This window comes from Ailuropoda melanoleuca, chromosome 2 (assembly GCF_002007445.2).
Source record: "Ailuropoda melanoleuca isolate Jingjing chromosome 2, ASM200744v2, whole genome shotgun sequence".
NCBI classification, from domain to species: domain Eukaryota; kingdom Metazoa; phylum Chordata; class Mammalia; order Carnivora; family Ursidae; genus Ailuropoda; species Ailuropoda melanoleuca.
Window position 1 is genome coordinate 23,848,097 of NC_048219.1, and position 25,827 is coordinate 23,873,923.

A 25,827-nucleotide genomic window follows, 5' to 3' on the forward strand; every position below is an offset into this window, starting at 1 on the left:
ACCATTATTATTATTACTTAGAATGCACAAACCTTACATATATTCCCCTGTTACAATTAATATATGGGATGTGTTTTTAAAAATTCACTTCTGGGAACCATGACAATAGGTCGCTCTACTTCCTGACGGCTTTGCTAAAATGAAATTTTACCTCATATTTTCTAGTAATATTTACTAGATCCTGCCAAACTTTCTTTACACCGGCTGCTGCCTCTTTCACGCTGGAAAATTTTGAAAATGAGAGAGTCTCTGGGATAACAAAGGTGTTTTAGAACATGACTATCGTTACTTCTATCTCGTCCCTTTGGTTAGGGAGGGATAATTAGGACAATGTCTCATACTAAAATTGTTCAAAAGGCCTTAGCCAAGTCTCAGTGCTCCTGCTTTGATACGGCTACCACACTTCTTTCATTAGCTTTGCTGAAGAAGTAGTCTAGCCACTGGATACAATTTGATTTCATAGATTTCCTTCACCAAGCCTAACTCCTGTTGTCACTTACAGCATTTTTTTTTTTGACGGTTTGAGTCAAATGACGGGAAATCACACACTCAAAAATATATTAATAGAGACATATCTACGTCTTTCGTGCTTCTGCAACCGTATCTACCAGCCTAGGTCCCCACATTTGCCTCTGTTCCCTCACATTACTTTAGGAAGCCCACCAGGCTGTGCTTTGCTTGGTTGGTTGTTTTTATTTGTTTTTTTTTTTTTTTTTTTTTTTGCAATAAGTCATGAACTAATTAAAATTGCACAAAACACAGGTGTTTGTCCTTAACTCCTTGTCCACAATCATCAACTTTACCACATGCTGACGGCCGGATAATGACGTTCTTTTCTGAATTCTACATTTTGTTTAGTTGCCGGGCTAGTTCTACTATGATAAAGCTACTCAACGGAAGTCTGGATTTCTAACACACACCTCTACCCAGCTCTCAGCGAGGTAAAGCAGCGGTAGGGCTGCTAACTTTAAAACCATTGTGTAGGTTCCTTCTGAGATCGTAAACCATTGTGCCACCCCCATCATCAATTACTATATTTAATGTTACCTGGCATAGATTTGCTACTGCTTTGTTTCCTTTAGACAATACATTTTTTTCATGTCTCAAAGCTGCCTTAAAGTATCACTTCAGTGGCTTGCAATGAATAAATAAATTCAGAAAGCTTTTTAGAAGCCAACGCAAACCTAGTAAGGTTCTATAAAGAGGAGCTAAAGAGGCCAAAATACACATCCTGATGCTTTTAGATCTTAAAATTTGGCATCGAGTTTATTTCTATTTAAAATTGCAAAATTCTTCAATTTAGTAAACAATACTGTAATTCTCCGAGAGAATTTGGGAATTAGTTCAGCCTGGAAGTCTGAATTGTAAAACAGAGAGGTGAACACAGAACAGGCCCTAATACGGTCCACAGATAGGTGCAAACAAAAGTATCAGAGTCCTAAAAAAGGATATTTACTTCCAGACATGAAAGCACTAGCTCTTTAATGAACTGTGAACATAGTGAGTCAATTTTGATTTCTCATTACTGAGTATATTAATAAGTTTAAAGCGTGTAAGGGACACTAAAACATTTTATTATAGTAATGGGCTTTTAAAAATTATACATCTCTATTTTACCATGAGTATCTACAGCCTTCATTCATTCAAAGCATTTAGTGAATTCCTACTAAACTCTACAAAATATTGCATCAGTGCTATATACCATAAAACGGTTACTTTCAAAGTGGGGATAATATTTTATTAGTGCAGTGCATTTTGTTTTAATTAACTTACTCTTGCTATTTAACTGGGGAGCCCTGTATTTAATTATGATAATGCTATTAAGAAAAAAAAAAACAAAAAAGAACAGACCAGGATAATATCCAAGAACTGGACAGTTTCAAATCCTAAGCGTTGATTAGGCCTAGTGTATATGCCAAGAACAGAAAGGTCTTACGCAGTTTAGCATGAAGTAGGAGACAAAGGACATTACTAATTTTTTGCTTCGAAAAGAATGAACTCACTTGAAACCCTGATGTGCCCTGTATCAGTGTCAACTGAAGACTAAGCATATACTATTCTATACATAGTCTTTAGACAAAATATCTCTAAGGTGATGCTCACTGGAAAGAAGGTCAGAAGGTAAGATGGATATGCTACCCCCAAAATATTAATTCTAAGAAATAACTGAAAGGCCATACATGAGGATTATATAATTTGCCACTTGTCATTTATACTCAAAAAATCAGAGTTGAAAGTGACTTTAAAGATGACACATATTCTATATTTCAAAATTGTGATCTAAGAGTCAATATAATTAAAGATGTTTATATAATACAAGAGATAAATTCCTTTCCATAATACTCAACAAAGGTTCCTATCAAGCAAAATTTTGATTGACAAAACACAGAGAATACATTTGAGGATGTGATGTATGTTTTAGAGGTGATGAATGGATGGATGGATGAAAAGTAGGAATGGAAGTACTCAAAAATTTTGGAATTCAGAATACATAATAGGAAGAGGATATATTATGATTTAATAAAATCTGAAAAGTATTTTTTATTTTTAAAGATACCATATAAAGATAAAATGTCATTAAAGACATAAGAATTTACTGATAAATTACAGCAGTTCTCAAACTATACTACGCATCAGAGTCATCTGGGAGGCTTATAACAACTCAGATTATTCATTCTCACCCTCCAGAGTTGCCAAGGTAGAGTCCGAGAGTTTAGATCTCTGACAAATACCAGGGTGATGCTGATGTCACTGGTCTAAGAACTATATTTTAGAGGGCGCCTGGGTGGCTCAGTNATATTATGATTTAATAAAATCTGAAAAGTATTTTTTATTTTTAAAGATACCATATAAAGATAAAATGTCATTAAAGACATAAGAATTTACTGATAAATTACAGCAGTAGTTCTCAAACTGTACTACGCATCAGAGTCATCTGGGAGGCTTATAACAACTTAGATTATTGATTCTCACCCTCCAGAGTTGCCAAGGTAGAGTCCAAGAGTTTAGATCTCTGACAAATACCAGGGTGATGCTGATGTCACTGGTCTAAGAACTATATTTTAGAAGGCGCCTGGGTGGCTCAGCCAGTTAAGCATCTGCCTTCAGCCCAGGTCATAATCCCAGGATCCTGGGATTGAGTCCTCCATCAGGCTCCCTGTTCAGTGGGGAGCCTGCTTCTCTCTCTGCCCTCCCCCGGCTTATGCTCTCTCTCTCTGACATAAATAAATAAAATCTTAAAAAAAAAAAAAGAACTATACTTTAGAAAGCACTGAATTAGAGACTTTGTTTTCTATAGGAACAAAAAAGCTTAGGGAAAAGATTGCATCTTGTCATTTATCTTCTTTTACTATTAGCAGAAACTATACAGTAAACTTTANTAGAAAGCACTGAATTAGAGACTTTGTTTTCTATAGGAACAAAAAAGCTTAGGGAAAAGATTGCATCTTGTCGTTTATCTTCTTTTACTATTAGCAGAAACTATACAGTAAACTTTAAAAAAAGTATATTCAGAGAAATTTACTGAAGACTGGTTACTTATAGGTCATTTTTTTTTCTCTTCCATGACTAAGAATGTGTAGAAATGAGCCACTGACAACAAATAAAGTCTAACAGCTTTCATTATTATTAATTCCTTCCTTGATTCCTTATCTAGACATGTTACTAAATATCACAATCAAAATATGAGTTTACTTAAATGATAGAGTTTTAGCAATGTAACTGATCATTATTAATAAAGAACCCAATTTTAATATTGGAACTATTTTTCTAACTTGAACTCCTATTACATGTCAAAGACCTTGATGGACAAAGACAGAGAAAAGTAACATATCTGTGCCTTCAAGGAGCTCCCATTTAATAGAAGACAAGACAGACATATAATGGAATAGTGATTGTGAGAAAAATGTTGCTAATCGAAATGAAATACATGAGAGGAAGTGGCAGGATAAAAGAGAAAATGCTAACAGTCTGTTGAGGTCATGAAAGGATCTCACAAGAGGGAAAAACCTGACCTTAGTCCTATAGAATAAGTATGCATTCACTAGACTAACAAGAAGACTGAAGTTATTCCAGGCATCATATTATAACAGAATCAAGGCATGAGACAGTTTGGAGTATCATGAAATACCAGGTATATCTGGAGAGATAAGAATAGAGTAAGATTTAACTGTTAGAAGTCAAACAGAATTTTATCTTGGAGTGAATAATGAGCCTACAACGGGAGGACACAGAAGGGATTTCTACTGAGTGGGAGATTGAATCAAGCTTACTCTAAAGTCTCGTTAGCCTCAAGCGTTATTTTTAATAATATTTATATAGGGGACAAGTGGTCTTTATTTAAACACAAAAAAATAGTATTTTATTTTATTTTATTTNTTTTTTTATTTATTTATTTTTTTATTTTTTTAAAGATTTTATTTATTTATTCAACAGAGATAGAGACAGCCAGCGAGAGAGGGAACACAAGCAGGGGGAGTGGGAGAGGAAGAAGCAGGCTCCCAGCAGAAGAGCCTGATGTGGGGCTCGATCCCACAACGCAGGGATCACGCCCTGAGCCAAAGGCAGACGCCCAACCGCGGTGCCACCCAGGCACCCANCAAGTGGTCTTTATTTAAACACAAAAAAATAGTATTTTAAAGTGATATTTTAAGTCCTCCCTCCAGTTTCATGAATGCAGGTTAAACTCAGTATCATTAACATGTCCATAAAGAACATCACATTTATTTTTATTATTCTTTTTTGACTTCCTTCCCGTACTTTGAGTAAAGAGAACTAGACATAAAACTGATCTAATATAGAGCACAGCTGTGATACTTCAGGATATTTGCAAGTTTTGCCCTGGTTAAATAAAATAATAAACCTATTTTTTATTCCTAAAGGCAGTTATCACTAAAGCTCACACAAGTACAGTTCCAGCATAATATCAGAACTATTCCTTACTACGGCTCTCGAATCTAACTTGGGGTTGCTGTAATAGTCCCTTCCATGCCATCATCCAATCAGCAGTCCACCTAACACTAGTTCAGACCATACCTGCCTACCTGTTTATGAGAATGTCATAAAATCACAATTCTTATTGAAAGTTATATTTAATGTATTACTTTCTCATGATCTTTTTATTTTTATTTTTTTTTTTAAAGATTTTATTTATTTATTTGACAGAGATAGAGACAGCCAGTGAGAGAGGGAACACAAGCAGGGGGAGTGGGAGAGGAAGAAGCAGGCTCATAACGGAAGAGCCTGATGTGGGGCTCGATCCCATAACGCCGGGATCACGCCCTGAGCCGAAGGCAGACACTTAACCGCTGTGCCACCCAGGCGCCCCATGATCTTTTTAAAAAAATTAAATTAGTCTGCCAAGACTTGTTAGTCATAAAAGCATTCTGGTTGCTTAGTAGTATTTTTTAAGCAGGCAGAAAGTTGGAACATTGGACATGCCCTGGCATCGATACTAACTCTAATTACCAAGATCATATTTTTGTTTCAAAAAATGAATACAACACTTCCCTGTCCTAATCATCAGAGACTTTTCTAGACCTCTAAGCTACAATTTTTACAACACTTCGAAAAATCACACAAATATGCAGCACCCCCAATATTTCCGAATATCAATATACCTTCTAGACAAAATTTGTTTTAAAAAAATTAAATCTTGAGTATCTAATGAAAAAGCATTTTAAGATACTTAATAACACAAGATTCAATGAATTCAAATTAGAATCAAGTAATATTTTTCTCACTTAAAAATGAACACTTAGTTACTTAAGAGATTTTAAGTCTGTGTATTATTTAGATTTTTTTCTTCCATTTGTTAATATTAAAGACAGCTTTTTGGCTGTTTATTACATCTTAGTAGATTCATCAGATTAATCAGACAGTGACCAATAGGGAAAAGATGAAAACTACAGCTAAGCCTGTGTTATTCAAAAATATACATTCAGCTGTTGGGTACCACAAGGGCGGGGGGAAGACGGGTGAAACTGGTGATGGGGATGAAGGAGGGCACTTGCTGTGATGAGCAGTGGGTGAAACACAGAATTACCGAATCACTGTATTGTACACCTGAAACTAAGATAATACTGTATGTTAACTGTACTGGAGTCTATAAGAACAAAACAATATATATAGTCAAAATTTAAATTACTCAATTCTGTTGCAAATAATTTCACAATTAAAACATTATATTGAGCATATTTCTACTGTTAGTAACCTGAAAAATATGTGTAAGTAAACAGAAAACAGTTTACATCATTAGCTAGTTCCATAAAAGAGTATGGTTAAAAATTTCAGGCAATAGTCATAAAAGGTCAATTCACATGAACTTAAAATTATTTGTATCCTTACTTCTCTCTTTTTGTGACCAACTTCCATCTATATGAAGCATTACTCACGCCTGGTCTTTAATTAGAACTAACATTCAAATAAGATAGTCATGTCAGAAGTACACAATGATATGGAGAAATTTAAACACCCTGAAAACTGAAGAAATCTGAACTATACAGAGCAGGTACTAAAAGGCACTCCAGGTGGGGCGCCTGGGTGGCTCAGTCAGTCGTTAAGCGTCTGCCTTCAACTCAGGTCATGATCCCAGGGGTCTGGATGAGCCCAGCATCAGGCTCCCTGCTCAGCGGGAAGCTTGTTTTTCCCTCTCCCACTCCCCCTGCTTGTGTTCCCTCTCTCGCTGCCTCTCTCTCGGCCAAATAAATAAAATCTTTAAAAAATAAAATAAAATAGAAAAATAAAAAGCACGCCAGGACCCTGGGCACTGGCAAGGCTACCACTGCAAAGGTCTAAAACTTCCTAAAAGGTAGGCAACATGTAAGAGAGAGGGAGGTCAGCACGGTAGATGATTCTTCCCAAACTCCAGCTCCAGATCCCAAAGCACTTTAAGTAAAAGGTCACTTAAATAACTCCTTGATAAGACATTTCTACCAAAGGAATTTTATACTCGAAGATGACGAAGACCTAGAACAGCTAGCGCGTGTAGACTGCCGTGTACAGTAACGCTCTCCAATTCCCACTCTGCTCTTCCTGCCGAAAGCACGGACTCTGCCACACTTGGATCAGAAGATCATAAGATCAAGTACTGAATCCTAGGCATAATTTTGAAGCAAAACATGAAAGAAATAATTTTATCTCTTCATTGATATTCTCTATTTGATGAGTCACTGCCATTATTTATGCCTTTACTTCTTTAAACAGGATTTCCTTAGTTCTTTGAATGTAGCTGTTAAATCCGATATCTGAGGCTCCTCGAAGACAGTTTATAGTAATTCATTCTACAATTGCATGGGTTAGACTTTCCTATTGCTTGCACGTCTCATAATTTATTGTTGAAAACAAAATTTTAGATAAAAACTGCAACTACTCTGGATTTTGACCTTAACCAGGGTTTTCTTTTTGATTATCTGTTTAGTGTCCTGCCTGGAATAATGCCTGAAGTCTGTTTCGCTTGTCCTGTACAGTTTCTGATGTCTCTTGTTCCTTTTCTTTTTTAAAAAAATTGTTGTTCTACTTTTAAGCCTGGACCCATAGGGGCTGCCCCTGGGTCAGCATAGGTTGGTGACCAGCAAATGACTGGTCAGAAAGGCTTCTTCCATCTTTTGCCAGTGGGTCTATGTGTGACTTGGAATATACATTCAAAGTTGTTCCAGTTTACCAGCCTGTCCTGGATATTACTTTCTGCCTTCACAAGGCCTCACATTCAGCCATTCAGCCATAGTGGCTCCCTAAGGGCCTTTCCAGTTTCTCCTGAACATATTTACAACCTTACACATACACATAATGTTCCAGACTACTAGGGGTAAGTACAACTTTATCAAGACCAATTTTGGCTTCCTGGTCCCTGATCTTTGTTATCTGTCCCAACAAGTAGTTAGACGAAGAGCCTTCTCTTATTGTTTGCCAGTGAGATCATTACTGTTTCTATTAATCTGCATACCCACGGGATTTCCCAGGCTCTGCTCTATACAGCCGGTCTCCTCTGTCACAGTCACAGCATGACTGCCCCAAGGAGCCAGGGACTGGGAGTTCCGGGCAAAATGCCACTGATTCCTACTGCCCTTACTGAGGCTTAGTAGATTTTCTTGATAAATGTTTCTCAATTTGTTATATGCCTTTGGTCAATTTATAGAGTCTTAAAATTGTTGTTTTTGACAATTCTGTCTAGTTGTTGCTTTGGGGAAGAGGCTTTGCTGAGCTCCTCACTCAGCCATTCCAGGGCTCCATGCAGACTTCCTCAGGACCTCTGTGTCAACATGTGTCTGCAGAGGGGTGACGTTAAGCTAAGACCCCAAAGCTCCTCTTGATTTCCGCTGATGGAAACCTTAAGGCAAACAAATGGGTGATCACTTCAAGTGCTAGTTCTCTCATTTTTGAGATGGAAAGTAGAATAAGAGTGACTCCTTGGCCTAATATTTAATATGACTCAGGGATAAAACTAAAATAATATCCAGAGCATTTCAGTAGCTTCTGGAGCTAATATCAAATATATTCATATAAAAGGTCTTGCCAAGATCTGACCACTAGGTCCTATCAATCTAAATGTATATAAGAGAAGTGGTAAGGAATATAAAGAAATCTCAAAAAAAAATGTGTAAGCGGCACGTTTCTGATACTCTGCTTAACTCTTTCTTGAGGGGTACCAAAATAGTCTCAGGTAATCAAAAGCTTTGCTATTAATATTGCTTGGTGAACTGGAAAAAGAACCAATACTGAAGTTTACAGCAAGCTTTAAATACAGACCGGTGTTTTTCAAAATGTGGTTCTTACACTAGCTGCATTAGAAGCATCCACGATATTTCTTAAAATGCAGATTTCTAGGTCTCACCCCTCTAGGTAAAGATTTAGAATCTAAGGGGGCAGAAAGAATAATTCTATATTTTTAAGATGCAACCCAGGTAATTATTATGCATACAAAAGTATGAAAATCAGACACTTTCCTTTATCAACCCTATCCATTCTTACCCAAATTAGAATCAACTATATGGATGAAGAACCAAAATTGAGATGTTAATCCATATTGTAGCAATCTGGAGAAGAGAGCTTTAAGTAAATAATAATAATAAAAGGTAAAAAGTCTTCTTCCTCAAGGTGTGGACTTTCCTGGATCTTCTTTTTCCTGTTTGGATTGCTTCTTCAAACTCACCTGTAATATGCTACTTTCCTTGATGGGAGGCCCAGGTTGCCTGTTGGTTGGGAAACAGTAGCTTTGGGAAAGGAGTTCACATTTATACTCTGTGTAAGGGACAAAAGAAGTCCTCACATGTCACAGAATATCTAACCTAACGTATCAGGGTAAAGATCAGAAAATTCAGTCCAAAACTCAAGTTACCAATAAAACATATTCCATTATCTGAAGCTTTTTTCTTATACTTGTTTTTCAGGAAACCCAGGGAGGTGGAAGCCGTGTGGTAATCAGTGGCAAAGCACCAAAGGATTCAGAGAACTGTCAGTTACATAAACTCACAATTTACATTACTTTTAATACTACATTCTATGGCAGCTGACACAGAGCTTTTAAAAATCTTCATGACATTTGCTAGCATAATCTTGCAAAAAATTTTTTTATTACTAACATTTCTGAAATGTTAGGCTGGAGAACAGTTTTTCTTATGTTATTAAAAAAAAGCTTACTCGTGGTCTAAAATTATGTAAACTGTTGTTTGAATGAGAATAAATATGCCTGAAAATAAGCCCTTGATATGTGGGTTTGTAGGACAGCCAAATACCCTACAAATCTTAAGTAAAATGAAAAGTATCACCCTTAATTGGACTATATTTGTTTTCATTGGAAAGTTTCAGTAATGTAATCATTAAAGTATTTTAATAGGATTTTGTATAGTTAATAATAAAACCTATTAATAAATAATTATCAATTTGAGTCTAAATTTCCTACAAATCCAGCAGATTAAAAAGCAGGTTATATTTATGCCAACCGTGAGAAAGATCTCAACGCGCTGCATTAATCCAGCTCATACCTATACTCTGGGTCACTGTCATAGGCAGAGTCTCTGTATAAAAGACCTCTTTTCAGTTCCAGTTCATCTTCTTTCTCTGGGTCTCTCTCATCCTGAAAAATTTAAAGATTCCCATTAATTCATTTTATAATTAAAATGATGCCTTTGTTTCTTTGGGAAATGTTCTCCCTCTCCCCCATTTTAAGAAATGAATTAAATGTTTGGATTTCTTAGGAAAGAAAAAAAGAGTAGGTGAGAAGTCATTATTCTGATCAATAAAATATAGTTTTGTTATATTTTGCTAATAAGGCTTATTAAAGACTAGACGCCTGGTAGAGGTTTCTTGCATCAATAAATGAATAGGAATGGATACTGTGTCAAGACATGTAGTGAGATACATATTAATATCTTACACATTGCTATGTGAACTCCTAAAAAATTGTTCCTGTACTCTGAAGAATAAGTTCCTGGGAAACTTATGCAGATGTAAGCATTCTAGCATGTACCTATTATTCATAAGCCAAAATGCAACAATAAGCCACAAGAAGCAAAAATGAAAGGCAAGGTAGTTGGTATCAAAATACATGGCTGCTCCTCGTATAGGCAGCCTGCTCTTAACTTCTAACAGACACATTAGAGGACAGAAGAAATAGAATTCTAAAGAGACAGATTATAAACTATACCAGCCACTGCAACTATGTTCTTATGTATGGTAATTTGATATAATTTAGTATCAAATATCTTTCACGACTATTAGCCAATACCCTTGTTCCTTAGTCGGACAGGAAGAGACATAAAGACAACTGGATAACACAAGAAGCCAGTAAGCACAAACAGAGTGCTATAACAATTAGTATTAACAAGGGAGTCATTTACTTTATGTGAGAAATCAGCTGAACAAAGATTATGAAGAAAAATGTTTTCAAAAAATTTGCTGATGGCATGAAATTGGAAAGAGAGCATTCAATTAAAAATGGCAATAAAATATACAGCAAGTTTAAAAATCACAGAAAATCTGAATATATATTTAGAATTGTTAATAGCTTCTAGGTGAACTGAACCCTTTATCATTATGAAATGACTCCATTTATTTCTATTAATGCTTTTTTCCCTTAACTTTTTTTGATTTACTGTTACTGTAACTACAATAGCTTTCTCTTAGTGTTTGGAAGGCATGTATTTGTCCTTCTATTTTCCATCTTTTTTTATTATTAGGCTTTAGATCTTCTTAAATATCATATAGCTGGATGCTGGTTATTTTTGTCCAGTCTGATGAGTCAGTGAAGTGGGCATTAACATTATAGAAAATGTAATTGTCTGTAGGAAGTGCAAAAGACACTACAAAATAAAGTGTAAGAAATTTTTACAATTGTAATATGTTTTCAACCTTCAGAAAGAGATTATGCTACAAGGAGGACTGAAAGAGATGCAAATAACATTTAATTTTTAATTCTTTCCTTGGAGAAAGCTATTCATTTCTTTATATAATTATATAATAAGTGATATCACACATAAACATAAATCAATATTCCTTGTTTAATTTTGTCAATACAGTTGAAAAAATTAAGTTTTGACCAATAGTAATAAAAAATGTTGACTAATTTTAAAGTTTACATATGAAAAAATATATAAAAGTACCTTAAAAATCTGAACCATAACTATTCATTAAATAAAACCCTATTTTGAGTTGGGTACTTACTATCCTATGAGATAAAAAAAAATGACTAAGATATGGTTCCCACATATCTGTGGAACAAAGTTGTGTATTCTATGAAGCTCTACAGGTAACAGAAAGGAGCAAGGGCAGAATTATTAGAAGACAGAGTAAAGGACAAAAGAGGGAAGAACGTTCTAATTAATGGAGCATTCTAAAATCAGTATGACTGTCTTAAGAGGAAGTAAGATCACAATTACTAAATCTAACAATGCAGAGCACTGATACACACCTAGACCAAGAAGTTCATGGAAGGGAATTCTGCCCCAGGAAACAAAAAGGACCAGATGATCATCATGGTTATTCCCTTCAAATTTTAAGACTATATTTTGTGACATTTTATATATATTCAATACAGATACATAGCTCTTGTAAGAGTCCTGGTATAGTCTTTCTTTTAAAGGTCAAATTATACAAAAGCAAAGAGGCAAAAAATAATCACACTTTATTATAAGCTATTAACTATCAGCACTGCAAGCATTTGAAGAGATGTATCATTCTCCTTAGTGCCAGGAAAAATATTCCTGGGCCAAGGAGAAATGATCCCCCTCTTATTCCTTATCAATATTCCCATCTGCCAACATGTAAATACAGAAAAAAATGGATGGCACCAATATTTGCTAAGTTCCTATAAGGTATCTAGGACTGTGTTCGGTCCTCTTTACATGGGTATCATTTAAGCCTTTAATAACCTTACGAAAAAGGAGGTACTGAAATCCAAAAAATTAAATAACTTGGCCAAAGTCATACATTATTAAGTGGCAGAGATGGAATTTAAACCCAGATCTAACTTGATTTACATTATACTGCCTCCCAGAATGCAAATGAAATCAAAACCTCCAACCGAAGCCATTAGATTACTCTCCTATATGAAAATTAGGCTCAAACTTTCAGCTATATCTATTTTTCAGCTAATACCGCCTTGTTTTTTTTTTTATGAGGGTGTTCTGAAATAATATAGTTCAGAAGAAACTTTCTCAGGTTTCCATAAAGAAACATTTTTCTTTCAGCAAAAGTCACTAATAAAATAAACATTAAAAGAAGCTGGGGGCTCTCCTTCTCTGAAGCTGGCACTAAGTTAAATGTTCTCTTAAGATTCCTTTCATCAGTGATCACTACACCTTATGCATGTGATTGACAACTTACTTAGACTACCCCTGGGACAAAGAAATAAAAGGTATCTACTCATGCTTGCAAACTGAAAAATTTAGAGACAAAAGTGGTTAGTCTAAAACATAACCAGAACTAAAAGGCAGCAATCTCACTAATTACAGTGTTTAATAAAACATACACCTGTCATTCTCAAACACATGAAATTCTCATACGCCATTAAAATACCTGTAAGGTGTATTTTATTGCCTTCAAATTCAACACATTATTTATAGTGAACTGTGTACAAGGACAAGAATTGAAATAGAATTTGATCATTAGTTCTAATATACATTATCACCCTGGAGAAATAGGTTAGCCTTAATGGCTTTAATTTCCTAATCCATAACATAGAGAAAATTTAGGTAGAGTTGCTCAAAGACAAAAGGATAAGAAGTTGAAGGGCTAACTTTGAATTGAGGTTTTTCTAATTATTTTCTTTAATATTTAATTAATTAATTAATTTGAGAGAGAGAGAGTGAGCAGGAGGGAGAGGGAGAATCTGAAGCAGACTCTGCACTGCCCCCCACGGGGCTCAATCTCACAACTGCGAGATCATGACCTCAGGTGAAATCAAAAGTCTGACACTTAATCACCTGAGCCACCCAGGCACCCCAAGGTTTTTCTAATTCTATACCCTGGTTTATATTATAAGTGTAATAGAGAATAATAAAGTCTGAAGGGAAGACCACTTAAAGAACCCTTAAGTGGTAACTTTGACAAATTGCTAGAGGCAGTGTGTGAAAAAGTATGTGTGGTGGTTAATTATATGTCAACTTGGTTCAGCCATGGTGCCTAGATATTTGGTTGGACATTATTCTGGACATTTCCATGAGGCTTTTATGGATGAGATTAACATTTACATGAATGGACTTTGAGTAAAAGAGACTGACTTTCATAATGTGGGTGGGCGTCATCCAGTCAGTTGAAGGCCTTAAGGGACCAAAGGTCGACCTCCCCCAAGGAAGAAGAAATTCTGCCAGTTGACTGCTTTTGGATTTGAACTACAACTCTTCCCTGAATATCCAGCCTACCTCATCAGATTTGGGACTCACCAAGCTTCCACAAACGCATGGCCAACTCTTTAAAATTTTTCTCTCTCCATATATGTGTATATGTATATAAACACACACACACACACACACACACACACACGTTCTTTTGCTTCTGTTTCCTTGGAGAATCTTGACTCACACTCTATGAGAATGAGAAACTCCTACAACGTATAAGTTGGAGACTTCAGTACTTCACTACCAATAATGGATAGAACAATGAAGACAGAAGATCAACAAGGAAATGGAAGATTTGAACAACACTATAAATCAACTAGACCTAACATCTATTATAGAACACACTCTAGACAATAGCAGAATACATTCTTCTCAAATATATACATGACAAATTCTTCAGTGGGGACCATACATTAAACCATAAAATGAGTTCTGGTAAATTTAAAAGAACTGAAATCATACAAAGTGTGTTAGCTGGCTGAAGTGAAATAAAATTAGCAAATTAAATCTTTATTGAAAATCCTCCTACAAATATGGGCTTATTTAAAACATTCAAGAAATAAATAATCTTACACAAACCCTTCCAGAGAAAATGACGGGGAATATTTTCCAAATCAGTTTTTTAAATTTAAATTCAAGTAGCCAACAAATAGTACATCATTATTTTCAGATGTAGAGTTCAATAATTCATAGTTCTGTACAACACCCAGTATTCAAATCACTTTTTTAAAGACTTATTTATTTGAGAGAGAGAGTGCGAGCAAGTGTGGGAGGGGAAGCAGGAGAGAATCTTTAAGCAGACTCCCCACCAAGTGGGGAGCCAGACGCGGGGCTCCATCTCCTGACCCATGAGAGCATGACCTGAGCAGAAACCAAGAGTGGGATGGTTGACTAACTGAGCCACCCAGGCACCCTTCCCAAATCATTTTTAGGAGGCCAGTCAAAACTTAAGGAAGACATTACAAGAAAGGAAACTTACAGACCAATCACTATCATTAAGTTAAATGTAAAAATCCCAGGTAAAATACTAGCAAATCAAAACCAGTAGTATATATATTTATATAAATTATGACCAAGAGTTTTGTCCCAAGTATGCAAGCATGGGTTAACATTTGAATAATCAAGTAAGCAATTTACCACATTAAAATAAAGAGAAGAAGCATATAATCATCCCAATGTCATAAAATTCATACATTTACATGAAAATTAAAAAAAAAAACCTCATAGAAAAAAAGAATAGAAGGAACTTCTCTAACCTGGCAAAGAATACCTACACCATGCATCATACTTAATGTTGAATTATAAAAAGCTTCCCTCTTTGGATGGCAAACAAGACAGGATGCCCTCTATCACCACATCTATTTGATATTGCTTTGGAAACCCTACATAGTGCAATAAGGCAGGAAAAAGAAATAAAAGGCATAAAGATGAAAGAGGGAGAAATAAAACTGTCATTCTTTACAGATTATATTATACATATAAACACGAAAGAACTACCATATATTAACATTAATATGTGAATGCAAAGTCACTGGATACAAGGTCATTATACAAACATCCATTACAGCCATTATACCAAAACCAAATAGAAGGTACAATTTTAAAATATACAACTTATAATAGCATTAAAACATCCAACATCTAGGAATAAATCTACTGAAAGAAATGCAACTAAGATAACTATGACATAACTGGGGGAAATTAAATATCTAAATTAATTTTAAAAGACACCATTTTCATGGATTGGAAGACTCAATATTGGTAAGATTCAGTGTAATCGCAGTCAAAATCATAGCATGTTTTTTAAAACAGACATTTTGGAATGCAGGTGGAAATTCAAAGAACAAAGAATAGCCACAGCAGTCTGCAAGTAAGAACAAAGCCGAAGAACCTCTGCCATTAGATATTAAGAATTAATATAAACCTAGAGCAATTGAGAAAGTATGATGTTAGTACAAAGGTGAGGAAAGCCAGTGAAACAGAAGAAAATCCAGAAAGAGACTCACAGTCCCAATGGAATAGGACAGAATCCAGGACCATCTCCATGTAAACAGAGTAAGGAAAAGAATGGCCATTTGAAAAAAGATGATGGATCATATACATAGGGGGGAAAAATGAACCTTCATCCAAGTCTCATACGTACAAATCAAACCCACACACACTGTAGATCTAATGTGAAAGGCAACATGATAAAAGATTTTTTAAATGCGGGAGTATCTTCAGAATCATGGTTAGCTTAAGTTTTCACATATGGATGTAAAAAAGCACTAACCAAAACACTAACCAAAAGGAGAGAAAAATTGGGCCACATTAAATTAAGAACTTCTATTCACAAAAGGACTCTTATTAAGAAAACAAACATGCATGTCACAGATTGGAATATATTCATAATACAAAACATACCCATCAGAAAATGTCCAGAAATTAAAATAGAAGACCTTAAGAGGCATATGGTACACAGAGAACAAGTCTAACATGTGCTTTTTGAGAAGTACTACAAAGGGCAAACTGGATAAAAATAAGAGAAAATCACAGCTAAGTGTATAATATTAAAGTGTTGAAAAGAAATAACAATGAAAAAGGGAATTCTAGGAAGATTTAGCGACGGTGTGTGTAAGCAGAATAAGGGTGCCCAAAGATGCCCATGCTTTAATTCTCAGAACCAATGAATATGCTACCTTACATAGCAGTAGGGAATTTTGCAGATTTGACTAAGGTTAAGGATCTTGAGAAGGGAGGATTACCTTGGATTATCCGTCCAGGCCCAATCTAGTCAAATGAGTTCTTCTTCAAAGCAGAAAAACCTTTCGTGGATGTGGTCAGACAGAGGGAGATGTGATTAAGAATTAGGCTCAAGGAGCACCTGGGTGGCTCAGTTGATTGAGTATCCAACTCTTGGTCTGGGCTCAGGTCATGATCTCATGGATCATGATATCAAGCCCCATATAGGGCTCCTTGCTCAGTGGGGAGTCTGCTTGAAGATTCTTTCCCCCTGTCCCTGCCCCCCACACGTGCTTGCTCGCTCTCTCTTTCTCTCTCCCTCTCGAAAATAAATGAATCCTTTTTTTTAAAAAAAGAATAAGGGTCAAGGAGATGTGATGTTGCTGGCTTTGCAAATGGAAGAAAGTGGCCACATGCCAAGAAATGTGGGTGGTCACCAGGAGCTGGAAAAGGTAAGGGAATTGATCCTTCCCTGGATACTCTATAAAGAAAACAGCTCTGTTGACATCTTGATTTTAGCCCAATGAGATCCCTGCTCCTCTATTTTTCTTCATAGCATTTGCATATCCTGAGCACAGGCTAGATGCTAAGAACCAGAGCTTATATTAGAACAAGGGTCACTGCTGTGACACAGAAAAACTGATAAAGTTTTTGATGGTTGTAAAGTAACTGGAGTATTATGAGGCCTTAGATGTACAACCAGTTTCTCAGTTATGACGTTTAATTGATTTATGACGCTGCATGGGACTAGAGGGTATAGCGCTAACCCAAAAGTATCTGAATGTTCCTACAGTTTCATGGTCCTTAAGAGATAAAGATCTACTAGAGCGACAGGCCCTCAAAACACAAGAGGCAAAAACCGTGGAAATACTATTGACACTTAAGAACCTGTAACTGTTTTTAAAACGGAAAGACTTGACAATCTGGGACTAGCTAGGCTAAAAAATCTGGTCTTGGCTCAGGCAAAGGCTATTTCTGGGGATGGAGTACCCAGCAGAATTTTTTGTGAATCACACCACACTTGAGAAGTAAAACTGAGAACTGGAAGAGCCTCAAACACATAAAAATGTCTTGTCACAATATTTGCCAAATTCTGAAGCTATGCCAGGTTGGGGGGCAACAAACTAATCCAAAAGTGACTGAAAAGCAAAAGATCCATGCCACATAATTAGATGGTAATTAAAAGACAAACATCTGCCATGAAAAAAGACTTTGGTAACAGAGCAGGTGAAAGCTGAAAGCCTTGAAATGTAGTGAATTGATACTTGACCTGTTGCAACCACATTTACCCTGAGGGCACGTGACTTCTGGGAGCAGCTAGAACTGGTTATCAAGCTGGTGCTGGCAGACAGAGAAACCAGCAGGCATCTTGGTGATTATGCAGAGCTGATGTCATAAAAACAGACATGAGAGGGGACTCAAATACATGAATATTTTCTGAAGGTTCCTGGTATGGAAATGTAAGGAACTAAACCTAAACTTTCTGAGAAATAGGAGAGAAATTGCTTCAGTTTCTTGATACTGAGAAGACAAAGACCCAAAAAACTCTGACTGTGAAAGCACTGGAGGATAATTACCAAAAAAGAGAGCTGAAGTGAGATTTAATGAAAGTTTGATTAAAGATAAACTGAGATTTACCAAAACATCAATATAGCCTCAAACTAGTTTTGTCTCTGGAATCAAGGTTAGCCCCTTGAAGCTACCTGCCTAGTAGAGGAAAGAGAGTACCCTCTCATCATCTGGAAAGATCTAAAGTTCTTTTAGAAATAATGTCTAGAATTTAATTATGAAATAAGCAGTACAGTGAGGACAGTACAACTAGTGTGCAAGAGTGAAAAAAAAACAAAGGAAGCAGATCACAATGTAAGCTAGGCATCAGAATTAGAAGATAAGCACTTTTTTTTTAAAGATTTTATTTATTTATTTGACAGAGATAGAGACAGCCAGCAAGAGAGGGAACACAAGCAGGGGGAGTGGGAGAGGAAGAAGCAGGCTCACAGCGGAGGAGCCTGATGTGGGGCTCAATCCCATAACACCAGGATCATGCTCTGAGCTGAAGGCAGACGTTTAACCGCTGTGCCACCCAGGCGCCCCAGAAGATAAGCACTTTTAACTATGATCAATATGCTCAAGAGAATAGATGACAAGTTAGACAAAATACACATAAAGGTTAAGGTTTTCCAGAAACACTGGCATTTATAAGAATTAGTCAAAGAGACATTTTATATCTAAACATTAAATGGGAGAAATAAAGAACTTAATAGATGGGTTTAACAGTATACTGGAAACAGTAGAAGATAAGATCAGTGAAATAGGATACAGGGTCATAGGAAATACTAAGAAGAGAGACAACAGAATGATAAATGCAGAAAGAAGTGCAAGAAACTATGGGAGATAATCAAAAGGTCTAATAGATGTAATAGGACACCCAAGAAGTAAGGAATAAAGGTATAGTCATATAGCATATTTGAAGAAATAAAGGGTTAGAATTCCCCAAATTAGTTTAAGTAATGAATTCACAGATTCAAGAAACTCTGGGCAGGGTTCATACATAAAACCAAATCTTTCAAAACGAAGGGCAAGAGAAAATACTAAAAGTTTCAAAACGAAGGGCAAGAGAAAATACTAAAAGAAGCCAGAGATAAAAGACATTACAAGAAGAAGGGATTAAGACTGACAACAGGCTTATCAAGGAAATAATGGAAGTCATAAGATAACAAAATGATATTTTTAAAGTACAGGAAGAAAAACATCTGCCAACATATACATTTATATCCAGTGAGGAAAAATCCTTCACAGATTTAGTGGATACATAAATAAACATATAAGTAATAAAAATAAGTAAATAAAATGAGAAAATTTTCTAATAGCAGGCCCATAACAAAAAAACAAAAAAACCAAAAAACACTAAAGGGAATTCTTCAGGCAAATGGGAAATGATCCAAAATGAAAAGAGAATTCAAAACTAAAAAGCACCAAAAAAAGATGAATATGGAGGCAAATATAAATATTACCATACAAAATATATAGGCAAATATAAAATATATTATAAAAAAATAGTATCAATGCATTGTGGAATCCAAAATACATACTGAATTAAAATGTATGACAATAACTTTAAAGAACGGAGTTTAAATGGAGTGTTAGTGTTCTAAAATTCTAGTATTATCAAAAAAACTGGTAAAGAAAAAAATTGTATTAGATTGCAATAGAGGATACATGTATTTTATAGGGCAACATTAAAAGAATAATAAGCAAATACATACCCTATGAGTTAAAAGACGGAGAAAAGGGAATAAAAATATCTTCGTCAAAGAAGACATGCACAAGATTTAAAAAACAAACATGAACAGATCTGTCAGATAGAAAAATTGAAGATGATATAAACTCAACAATATCAGTAACTAAATGATTACACTAAATAAAGGGAAATACTGAATAATACAAAACCCAACTATATAAGACATACATCTTTTTTTTTTTTATTTTAATGTTTTTTTATTATGTTAGTCACCATACAGTACATCCCTGGTTTCTGATGTAAAGTTCCATGATTCATTACTTGGATATAACACCCAGTGCACCATGCAATACGTGCCCTCCTTACTACCCATCACCAGTCTATCCCATTCCTCCACCCCCCTCCCCTCTGAAGCCCTCAGTTTGTTTCACAGAGTCCATAGTCTCTCATGCTTCATTCCCCCTTCTGATTACCCCCCCTTTCTTTATCCCTTTCTTCCCCTACTGATCTTCCTAGTTCTTATGTTCCATAGATGAGAGAAATCATATGATAATTGTCTTTCTCTGCTTGACTTATTTCACTTAGCATTATCTCCTCCAGTGCCGTCCATGTTGCAGCAAATGTTGAGAATTTGTTCTTTCTGATAGCCGAGTAATATTCCATTGTATATATGGACCACAACTTCTTAATCCATTCATCTGTTGAATGGCATCTCGGTCCCTTCCACAATTTGGCTATTGTGGACAATGCTGCTATGAACCAATATTGGGGTGCATATGGCCCTTCTCTTCACTACGTCTGTATCTTTGGGGTAAATACCCAATAGTGCAATGGCNNACCCAGTAGTGCAATGGCTGGGTCATAGGGTAGCTCAATTTTTAACTTTTTAAGGGACCTCCACACTGTTTTCCAGAGTGGCTGTACCAACTTGCATTCCCACCAACAATGTAGGAGGGATCCCCTTTCTCTACATCCTCTCCAGCAATTGTTGTTTCTTGACTGGTCAATTTTTGCCATTCTAACTGATGTAAGGTAAGACATACATCTTAAATATAAGGACACAGAAGAAGAAAAAATTAAAAAATGAAAAGTACCAATCAACGTTAACCAAACGAAGTTGATATGCCTATAACATCAGACAAACTATATTTGAAGGCAAGAAGCTTTCTTAGAGGTAAAGACATTTCACAATGACAAATAGGTCAATTAAGCAGAAAAAGGAAAAAAAAAACCTACTATCTAAAACTGTATGCATCCAGGGGCGCCTGGGTGGCGCAGTCATTAATTGTCTGCCTTCGGCTCAGGGTGTGATCCCAGCCTTCTGGGCGAGCCCCACATCAGGCTCCTCCGCTGGGAGCCTGCTTCTTCCTCTCCCACTCCCCCTGCTTGTATTCCCTCTCTTGCTGGATGTCTCTCTCTCTCTGTCAAATAAATAAAATCTTTAAAAAAAACCCAAAAAACTGTATGCATCCAATAAGACAGTTTCAGAATATGCAGAGCAAAACCATAATACATTTCATATCCTCTGGAATACCTATAATGGGGAAATATAACCCAGAAAATACAGTGTGTTAGCAAGGATATAGAAAACTAGAACTCTCAACCACTGATACTAGAACGCTTTGAAAAAACTCTTTGACAGTATATTCTACAGAAAAATACATGTTCCAGCAATTGCATTTTAGGTATATATCCAACAGAATATATATATATGTTCATCCAAGAACATATATAATAATATTGATAACAGCACTATTAGTATTAGCTCCCAATAAAAAGAATTAACCGATAAATTGTGCTATTCTTACTGGAATACTATAAAGCAAAGGTTGGCAAACTATTCTTTGAAGGTATATACGCTCACTTTTGCAAGTCATGTGCTCTTTGTCACATTTCATTTGCTCATCTCTGCTGCTGTAGCTTGAGAACAGCCATAGATAATATATAAACAAATGGGTCTATTCATGTTCCAATAAAACTTTATTTAAAATTTAAAAGTCTGGAATTTGTCTGTGGAATATACTTTTGCTGATTTCCACTATATAATAAAATAATAAAAATGAAGCTCATGCATGTCACAAACATGTGATCATCAAAAGAAACCAAATATAAAAGGATAAATACCATATGATTTCATTTATGAAATGTTCAAAAACACATAGAACTAGTTTATATGTTGTTAGATATTAGAATGTAGGATGAATACTGACTGAAAAGAGGCACCAGAGGCATTTCAGAGGTGCTGGTAATGTCATGTCTCTGACCTGGATGCTGTTCACTTTTTAAAAACTCACTGTGCTGTAGAATTTAGGATTAAAGTATATTATACTGAAATAAAATTTTTAAAAATTACCTAGAATAGCAGTATAAGAAAATCCATGGGAAACATCTGCAAGAAAATTAAGTGACAAGATACAAGACATTCCCATGAACCCCAAAATATCAGGAGACATTCATAATCCCCCAGTAGGTAAATGAGATGGTAACACCATCCGTGGAGGATGAATCAGAGGAAAACACTGAAGCATCTGATAAACCAAATAACCTAAAAGTAACAAAAGAGAGTATTCACTCAAAAGCTTGGTGGGCCAATTCAGAAACTGAAACTGGAAGAGGTTTTCCCACTCATAGTGATGAATACAAAGGATTTACAATAAATTCTGAAGGAGCTGGAGCAGTCTGGGACCCATTAACTCTCAAAACTAACATGCCAAAGTCATCTTCCAGGATAAAACTTTACACTGAGTATAAACATCTGGAAAAGGAATACAAATTGAACAGGGAAGTAAAAACAAAGGAAAGAAAAATTCTAATAAAAAATGCATAGAAAAGGAAAGTGAGGAAATGTCAGAAACTAAGCTGCCATACTTTAGAACAAATGATGAAGACAGAAAAAAAGAGCTCTCAAACTACACATTTAGAAAAATTAATCTAAATCCTATGTCCCTTTCTAAAAGTTCAGGAAAATATAATTTTATAAAATAATCACCATAAATTGGTTAAATTTCATAAAAAAGTTTTAAGGTCGGGGGGAGACCAAATAAGGAACCCTCTATGAAAGCATGCCAGAGAAGTCATGCTCACAAAACAGATGGAAAATATATTGCCTATGTCCTCATGACCTGACAATTTGTCTTCCCAAGAGTAAATGATATTATGAGAGAACAAAAAAGAAACTTTAATGTCTTTTTGATCTAGCCTCAGAAGTCATACACTGTTATTTCTGCAAGAGTCTATTGTTTGCACAGATCAACCCTATTCATATGTGGTGGAAAGAAACTACACAGCGGAGAGAATACTAGTAGGCAAAAAAATCACTGGTAGCCATCTTTTACTGCAATAGTAAAAGAACAAATTTAAAAGAATTTAAAACAACAATTATAAGGATACTAATTGGGCTTGAAAAAAGCATAGATGACACTAGAGAATCCCTTACTATAGAGATAAAAGAACTAAAATCTAGTCAGGCCAAAATTAAAAATGCTATAACTGAGATACAAACCCAAATGGATGCCATAAAAATGAGGCTGGACAAAGACAAATCAGTGATACAGAAGATAAATTATGGAAAATAAGCTAAAAAGAAGAGGAAAACAAAGGTAATGGATCATAAAGGTAGACTTAGGGAACTCAGCGACTTATTAAAATGGAAAAACATTCATATTGTAGGAGTCCCAGAAGATGAAAATAGAGGAAAAGGGGCAGAAGGTTTATTTGAGCAAATTATAGCTGAAAATCCCCTAATCTGGGGAAGGATACAGGCATCAAAATCCAAGAAGCACAGAGAACCCCCATTAAATTCAACAAAAGCTGACCACTGCCAAGGCATATCATAGTCAAATTCACAAAATACACAGGCAACTAAAGAATCCTGAAAGCAGCAAGGGAAAAAAGTCCTTAACCTACAAGGGAAGACAGATCAGGTTTGCAGCAGATCTATCCACAGCAACTTGGCAGGCCAGAAGAGAATGGCACGATATATTCAATGTGCTGAATGGGAAAAATATGCAGCCAAGAATACTTTATCCAGCAAAGCTGTCATTCAGAATAGGAGCTAAACCAGCCCTGTAGAAATATTACAGGGGACTCCTTGAGTGGGGAAAAAAGACCAAAAGCAACAAAGACTAGAAAAGACCAGAGAACATCACCAGAAACACCTTCTCTACAGGTAATCTATATGCTGTCTATAAGAGGCTCATTTTAGACCTCAAGACACCTGCAGATTGAAAGTGAGGGGAAGGAGAACCATCTATCATGCTAATAGACTTCAAAAGAAAGCTGGAGTAGCCATACTTATATCAGACAAACTAGATTTTAAAACAGAGTGTAACGAGAGATAAAGAAGGTCATTATATCATAATTAAGGGGTCTATCCATCAAGAAGATCTAAAAATTGTAAATATTTATGCTCCCAACTTGGGAGCACCCTAATATATAAATCAATTAATAATAAACATAAAGAAACTAACTGATAATAATACAATAATAGTAGGGGACCTTAACAGCCCACTTACAGCAATGGACAGATCATCCAAGCAGAAAATCAACAGGAAACAATGGTCTTGAATGGCACACTGGATCAGATGGACTTAACAGATATATTCAGAGCATTTTACCCTAAAGCAGTAGAGTACACATTCTTTTCAGGTGCACATGGAACATTCTCCAGAATAGATCACATACAGGGGTCACAAATCAGCCCTCAGGGGCGCCTGGGTGGCACAGCGGTTAAACGTCTGCCTTCGGCTCAGGGCGTGATCCCGGAGTTATGGGTTCGAGCCCCACATCAGGCTCTTCAGCTATGAGCCTGCTTCTTCCTCTCCCACTCCCCCTGCTTGNAAAATCAGCCCTCAGGGGCGCCTGGGTGGCACAGCGGTTAAGCGTCTGCCTTTGGCTCAGGGCGTGATCCCGGAGTTATGGGTTCGAGCCCCCCATCAGGCTCTTCAGCTATGAGCCTGCTTCTTCCTCTCCCACTCCCCCTGCTTGTGTTCCCTCTCTCGCTGGCTGTCTCTCTCTCTGTTGGATAAATAAATAAAATCTTAAAAAAAAAAGAAATTAAAAAAAAATAAAAATCAGCCCTCAACAAGTACAAAAAGATCAAGATCATACCATGGATATTTTCAGAACACAATACTTTGAAACTTGAAGTCAACCACAAGAAAAAATTTGGAAGGACCACAAGTACACGGAGGTTAAAGAATAGTCTACTTAAGAATGAATGGGTTAACCAGGAAATTAAAGAAGAAATAAAAAAAAATACATGGAAGCAAATAAAAACATGACAGTCCAAGGCCTTTGGGATGCAGCAAAGGTGGTCCTAAGAGGGAAGTATATTGCAATACAGGCTTATCTCAGGAAGCAAGAAAAGTCTCAAATATATAACCTAACCTTATACTTAATGGAGCTAGAAAGGGAACAGCAAATAAAGCCTAAAGCCAGGAGAAGAGGGAAATAATAAAGATTAGACCAGAAATAAATGATATAGAAACAAACAAAAACCCAGTAGAAGAGATCAATGAAACTAAGAGCTGGTTCTTCAAAAGAATTAATAAAATTGATAAGCCCCTAGCCAGACTTACCGAAAGAGAAAGGACCCAAATAGATAAAATCACAAATGATAGAGGAGAGATCACAGCCAATACCACAGAAAATTATGAGACTACATTGAAAAATTACGTGCTAACAAACTGGGCAATCTGGAAGAAACAGATAAATTCCTAGAAACTTACAAACTACCAAAACTGAAACAGGAAGAAATAGAAAGTTTGAACAGACCCATAACCAGCAAACAAATTGAATCAATAACCAAAAATCTCCCAACAAACAAAAGTCCTAGGCCAGATGGCTTCCCAGAGGAACTCTGAAACATTTAAAGAAGAGTTAATACCTATTCTTCTCAAACTGTTCGAAAAAATAGAAATGGTAGGAAAACTTCCAAACTCATTCTGAGACCAGCATTACCTGGATTCCAAAACCAGACAAAGACCCCAGTAAAAAGGAGAATTACAGGCCAACATCCCTGATGCAGACGGA

At 36.0% G+C, this 25,827-nt stretch overlaps 1 protein-coding gene across 1 annotated transcript in view; it reads right to left on the bottom strand.

The window, feature by feature from the left end:
- The window catches only part of SPATA6 (spermatogenesis associated 6), a 144,246-nt gene that overhangs the window by 11,086 nt on the left and 107,333 nt on the right, over nucleotides 1-25,827 (bottom strand). The window contains exons 11-12 of the mRNA XM_034655606.1: nucleotides 11,659-11,662; nucleotides 9,981-10,072 (exon numbers count right to left, since the gene is read on the bottom strand). Of these exons, the coding sequence (XP_034511497.1) occupies nucleotides 9,981-10,072; nucleotides 11,659-11,662 (96 nt within the window). The remainder of the gene's footprint in view (nucleotides 1-9,980; nucleotides 10,073-11,658; nucleotides 11,663-25,827) is intronic.